We start from the raw sequence: 6303 nt of genomic DNA on the forward strand, positions 1-6303 counted from the left end.
CCTTATTTTGCCTACCATGCTTGCTGTTCTCCTTTGAAGTAGAGAAAAAGTCAACTAGTGCATTAAATTCCACAGATGGGATGAAAATATCGAATATAAAATACAGAAAGCTTTATGAGAGATTTCCAGAACATGAAAGAAACCGTGCACACAAACATTGTTATTGGAAATGGAAGAACCTACAACATTCTGTCCTACAGACTTCTGGAATTGACAGCCAACAACAAAAATTGATGGAGACAGAAATTGAAAAAAACAAAGCACTACTGAAGCGGCTGCTGGATGTAACACTGTACTTAGCCTTTAGGATTAGCACAAATACACTAGATGAGCCAGACAATGGAAATTTCCTTGGCATAATTGAGCTGTTGGCAAAGTATGACAGTATCCTAAATGACCATCTACAAAACATTAGAGAACATCGGCAACAGGGAAAGAGACTCCAAGCTTATTACCTTTCACCTGACAGCCAAAACGAATTTATTGAACTTTGTGCTCAGTGTGTCCTAAACACCATTTTGAGGTAAAGGCAAGAAACAACATTCTATTCCATAATGTGTGATGCAACCCCAGATGTGTCAAATTTGGAGCAAAATGTACTGTTGCTGAGGTATGTCAGTCAAACTTCCCCTGAGGGTGGGTGGGAAATAAATGAACGGTTCCTTGAATTTAAGGACTTTTCAAAAAAGACAGGAGAGGAAATCGCCACAATGGTGGAACAATCGCTAGGTGAACATGGGATAGATATAGCTGATTGCAGGGGTCAGTGCTATGATAACGGAGCTAACATGGCAGGAAAAGTGAGAGGAGTGCAAGTTCGAATACTGAATAAAAATCCTTTGGCCACATACTCACCATGTGCATCTCACACGTTAAACCTAGTTGGTGTCCATGCAGCCCGGGCCTGCCCAGAAATAGACATATTCTTTGGCTTTATCAATCAGCTGTACAAACTATTCAGTGGAAGCCCTCACCGATGGGAAATCTTACAAAGAGTTTTGGGTTGTTCCCTGCACAGCTTGTCTGACACACGATGGAGTGCGCGGATAGAGGCAGTGCGCCCAGTGGCAAAACATTTGCCCGGTGTGATCCAGGCTTTAGACACCTTTATCACTACAGGTAACCTCACCAGTGAAGCCAAAGCTGAAGCACAGGGTCTAAAGACCTACTTTCAGTCCTTTACAGTTTTGCTCCTCACTTTTTGGGTCAAGGTGTTACAATGCATAGAGGATAGAAACCTTACCAGCCAGTCATCAACCATCTCACTTGATATGCAAGCTGTCAATATAAAGGAACTGGAGGAGGAGATTGCCTGCATGCGTGCATCATGGGATAGTTTTCTGACAGAGGCAACTGCTATTGCCACGTCCATGGGCATCAAATCCCAGTTAGAAATGAGACAGAGAAAGAGGAAGCGTTTCTTTGAGGAGTCAGAAAAGCAAGGGACAGAGGAGCAAAGCCCAGAGACCCTATTCAGAGATAGAATGTTTCATGTTGCAATGGACGGCATAATCTCTCAACTACATGTCCGGTTCTCATCAATGCAGCAGATATGTGACGAGTTCTGCGTCCTGGGGAAATTCAGAGATATACCACAGGACAGCATCAGCGCATCATCCTCAAAGCTCTCTGAGAAATATAAGAATGACCTCACAGAGTCCCTTGAAGACCAAATTCAGCACTTAAAGAAAATATATAGTGCAACTTTTGAAGACGGTCTTGGACCTCTGGACCTACTTAATGCCATATACACAATGGGACTACAGAGCATTTATGGAGACCTGTGTGTCCTGCTGCGTATTTTCCTGTCTCTGCCTGTGGCTGTGGCTGGAGGTGAGCGGGCCTTCAGTAAAATTAAGATAATAAAAAACTACTTGCGCTCTAACATGTCACAGGAGAGGCTCACTGGTTTGGCAATGCTCTCCATAGAGCGTCAACTTGCCAAGAAACTGGACTTTAAAGACATCATAGATGATTTTGCCACAAGGAAAGTTCGGCGCATGGCATTTGCAGTTCAAATCTAAAAATGTCACACCAGCAGTACCCTAAAATACAATGGTAAATATTCATTTATTTCCTGCTAGAGTCAGAATTCCAATACATATGAAGAGTGTATTTGGCAACAGCTTGTGTAGTTTGTTAATGTTACCCGTTATTGTCAATGCCTGTCACTTGTCTTTTGCAGAGAAAGGTGTGAGGAGAGGAAGAGCAAAGGAGAGGAGAGGAACATGAGAGGGAGAGCAGAGGAGAGGAACATGAGAGGAAGAGCAGAACAGAGCAGAGGAGAGGAAGAGCAGAGGAGAGGTAGAGGAGAGGAGAGGTAGAGGAGAGGAACAGCAGAGGAGAGGAAGAGCAAAGGAGAGATCTGGGCACGGGGGGGCCCATCTAAGATGATCTTGTCCCGGGCCCAGGCAAGACTGTCAGCTGGCCTGCTTCAAAGTATCCCAAGGCCGTCGACACAATGCATGGATGCTTTCACATGAGCCTGGAGTCGATGTCCTTGTACCTCCACAGTACTCTTCACTAATCTGTACCCTGCATGCAGCATCCTCTCTTTTATTTTATAGATACGTTTATCCAGCTCTGCATCGGTACAGTCACTGTACATCCCCCTGACAGAGAGGTTGATGTCAGCCATTCTTCTGTACAGTGTAGCACAATAAATCCCCAGTAAACCACAAACTGTTACCGCTGGCAGTCCAAGTTCCAGTAGATGTATTAAATGTTCATTACATATCAAGATCTTTGGTCGTCCAATTCCCCTCTGTATTGGACTGGTGTGGGAGGATGTTGTTGATGTTCTTACAGATTCTAAAGAGCATTGTTTAATTCCATCAACTTCTCTGTAACTTCACAGGGCACCGGAACATGTTGTGACACAACATAAAGAAAAAACATTTCCTGTGGATGTACAAATTCCAGAAAATCTGCATCTGCAGATCATAAATCAACCCTGTTGTGAAGTCTATCCAGAACTTGTCATAATAATTCCTACAAAACAAAAACAATAAAAACATTTCAGAGGCCTGTACTACGAAGCAGGATTTGGCGTTAACGAGCTAACTTAAGGCTCAACCCAGGATTTTCTATACTACGAAGGTGGATCAGTTGTTATCGGGTTCAATCGCCGTGGTAACTCATGCTGAACACCTAACCTGGTCGGGAGCAGGTTAAGTTGGAGATCAGAGATCAACCAGTGTAAAAGCACCGCCTACTGACCAATCAATAGGTCGATTGATAACGGCATCACCATTCTTAAAGAAGATCAGGCGGAGCTCGCTGCAGAGAGAGAGAGAGGGGGAAAGAGGGGTGCGCTCATAAAAGTTAAAACATTTAGAGACCAACAACCCCGTTAACATGGGTATTTTTATGAAATATAGCCTATATATTTTAATGGGAGGGAATTACATATCGGCTTCTTGAGCCGTGTGTCAATAATGCGCACATCGGTTTGAATTATGTTTTTATATTTTTTATTTGCTCTCACGATCGCTTCCCACTGCCAGGGTTGCAACTGAAATAATAGGCTAAAGCAACGACAGTTTATGGAAAGCCCAAGTGTAATTATGGCCAGATCTTGGTCCTGACTGATGGGGAAGTGATATTGGAGTTGTGATTTAAACATCTACAGCGTCAGCTATTTTCTTTTTTTGCCAGCTTTCCTTCCTGTTTCAGGAAGCAGCGACTGTATTGCGTTTTCCCTGGAAAACCGAGTCTGTGTCCTTAATATTTATGTAGAATTATAATTTGCTCTTCTTATATATAACATGCGGCTCTGGTAGATGTTTGCGATTGGTCGTGGTGCGCAAACACCGCCTCTTTTATGTGAACGTGCTCGTCTCTAGATTGGACAAACCTGGGTTGATTGAACTAGTTGATAACCACCTTCGTGACACCGGTTATCCGGGGCCGCAGTTGTTAGAGTTAGTGAAGCCGGATTACTGAAAGAAATCCAGGCCATGTTGATCTTGCTTCGTAATACAGGCCTCTGGTGAGGAGAAGTCAAGCTTTTAAACAAAGGTCAGTATTTTTAACCACAATTAACATTTATTGAACCTTCATGTGACAGTTTGACTAGCTGTTTTGGCCTGTCACTGTTTCTTTCAGTTGGAACCTGATTGACTAGCTCCTCCTACCTCGTTGGGGGATTGGCCTCACCTGCTTGGAGTCTATAAAGCTGATTGCTGAAGTGATTGCATTAGGTCTGCCTCAAATAAAAGAAGCAAAGAAAAACAGCTGGAAAGATTTCTGTAGTAAATTAGGTCCTGAAACTTCAGTTAAAAGTTCAAAACCCCCTATGAGTCATCGAGAAAGAGGTGAAGTTACCCTGCCCGGAGCCAGGCCCAGATGGAGGGCTCGTCAGCGAGCGCCTGGTGGCCAGGTTTGCCATGGAGCCCGGCCGGGCACAGCCTGAAAAAGCAACGTGGCACCTTCCTCTCCATCCCATGGGCCCACCACCTGTGGGAGGAACCGCTGGGGGCGGGTGTGCTGCCACACGGGTGGAAGTGAAGGTCAGGTGCCTCGACGGACCAGACCCGGGCAGCAGAGGCTGGCTCTGGGGACGTGGAATGTCACCTCTCTCCTGGATAGGGGTTGGAGTCTTTTCTTCTCCAGAATTGCCCAGGGTGTGAGGCGCCGGGCGGGTGGGGGGATACTCACAAGCCCCCGGCTGAGCGCCACTACGTTGGAGTTCCTGCAGGTGAACGTTCAGGTGTCACAGCAGGTGTCAAGGAGACCTGGCCAGGATTTGGCTCTGACACTTGCGTTGTCACGTGTCGGTGTGTGTAAGTAAGGATAGATCTCAACAGTCCCGCATAGATTTCTGGCTGGTCTCATCAGACATAGAAAATAAGGTTGACTCAGTGATGATAGAACCCGCAGTTTTTACAGATCATGAGGCTGTAACAATTAATATTGCGAATATTGCGATGGTTAGACACAGCCTTAACAAAGATTACTGGAAATTAAATAAATTACTTTTACAAAATAAAGAATTTAAAAAAGAAACCCAAACAATAATTGACAGATACTGGAGTCAAGCAAACTTACTCAATAATTTTGGAAACTGTTGGGAATTAATGAAATATGAAATTAGAAATTATTGAGCTATCATCTCTGCAACTTGTTTTGGACAAAATATACGAGGAGAATGCCAGGGGTGCCTTTATCATATCTAGGAGGAAGTGGCTTGAACAAGGTGAAAAATGCACTAAATACTTTTTCAGTTTGGAAAAGAGAAACTTTGAGTTGTCTTCCCTGTGTAAACTTAAAATTAATAATTAAAAAAAAAATTAATAATGCCAGGAAGAAATATTTGTAATAACATATGATTAGTATTGGATATGATTGACTATGATGAATATTTATTGGACAATAGCTTTATTTTATTTGTGGATTTTTATAAGGCATTTGATACCGTAAGTCACCGATTTATGTTTAAAGTTATTAAGTGTCTTGGATTTGGGAACCAATTTTTGAAAGCTGACGAAACGCTATATAAGGGTTGCTTAAGTTAGCTCACGGTATGACTCCTAGATTTGATATTGGTCGTGGCATAAGACAAGGGTGTCCACTTAGCCCCTTCTTATTCCTCCTTGTTACACAAATTATGGCTATACATCTTAAAAAAAGTAATTTCCAAGGTATAGTTGCCTTAGGCAGAGAATTTAAATTATCCCAACTAGCAGATATTTTTCTAGCCAATAGACATGAAGTGATAAAAGCAATCGACTGTATTAAGGAATTCTCTGATGTGTCAGGTTTAAGAATGAATTTGAGTAAGTCTGTTTTACTACCACTTAAGGAATGTGAACTAACCAAAGTAGAGGGAATCCATGTGAAGAATACAATTACATACCTGGGTGTTATCATTGATAAGAATGAAAAACGTCGCAGTAACCTAAATTTCAGTCCTATAATTGAACAAATTAAGAAAAAATTCAATATGTGGTTAATGAGAGATCTTTCATTGAATGGTAGAGTGTTGTTATCTAAAGCTGAAGGAATATCAAGGTCTGTCTATGTATCATTATCATTAAACATCCCTTTTGAAATATCCAAAAAATTGGATAAAATCTTATTCAACTTTATTTGGAGGAACAGATGCCATTAATTAAGAAAAGACATCCTGTGCAACATTAGAAGAAATAGAATAGAATATACTTTATTGTCCCCTACGGGAAATTTGTCATGGACCCAAAAGTGCATAGTGCATAGTAGTAGCTGCCATTACATTACAGAATGATGGTCTAGAGGTATCAAGTTTTGAAACACTAAATAATACTTAAAATGGTTAACTAATTT

At 42.1% G+C, this 6303-nt stretch overlaps 1 protein-coding gene across 1 annotated transcript; it reads left to right on the forward strand.

The window, feature by feature from the left end:
• The first annotated feature begins 1164 nt into the window (after positions 1 to 1164).
• LOC114548239 (uncharacterized) lies at positions 1165 to 2219 on the forward strand. Its single transcript, XM_028568060.1, has 2 exons — positions 1165 to 2058; positions 2186 to 2219. Exon 1 carries the CDS (start codon positions 1272 to 1274, stop codon positions 2022 to 2024), a length of 753 nt encoding a protein of 250 aa, XP_028423861.1. The 5' UTR covers positions 1165 to 1271; the 3' UTR covers positions 2025 to 2058; positions 2186 to 2219.
• The last annotated feature ends 4084 nt before the right edge of the window (positions 2220 to 6303 follow it).

The sequence above is a fragment of the Perca flavescens genome, chromosome 2 (assembly GCF_004354835.1).
Source record: "Perca flavescens isolate YP-PL-M2 chromosome 2, PFLA_1.0, whole genome shotgun sequence".
Lineage (NCBI taxonomy): Eukaryota > Metazoa > Chordata > Actinopteri > Perciformes > Percidae > Perca > Perca flavescens.

Excerpts from the sequence above, each read along its gene's own strand:
- LOC114548239 (XM_028568060.1), top strand. The coding sequence starts at position 1,272 with ATGCAAGCTGTCAATATAAAGGAACTGGAGGAGGAGATTGCCTGCATG.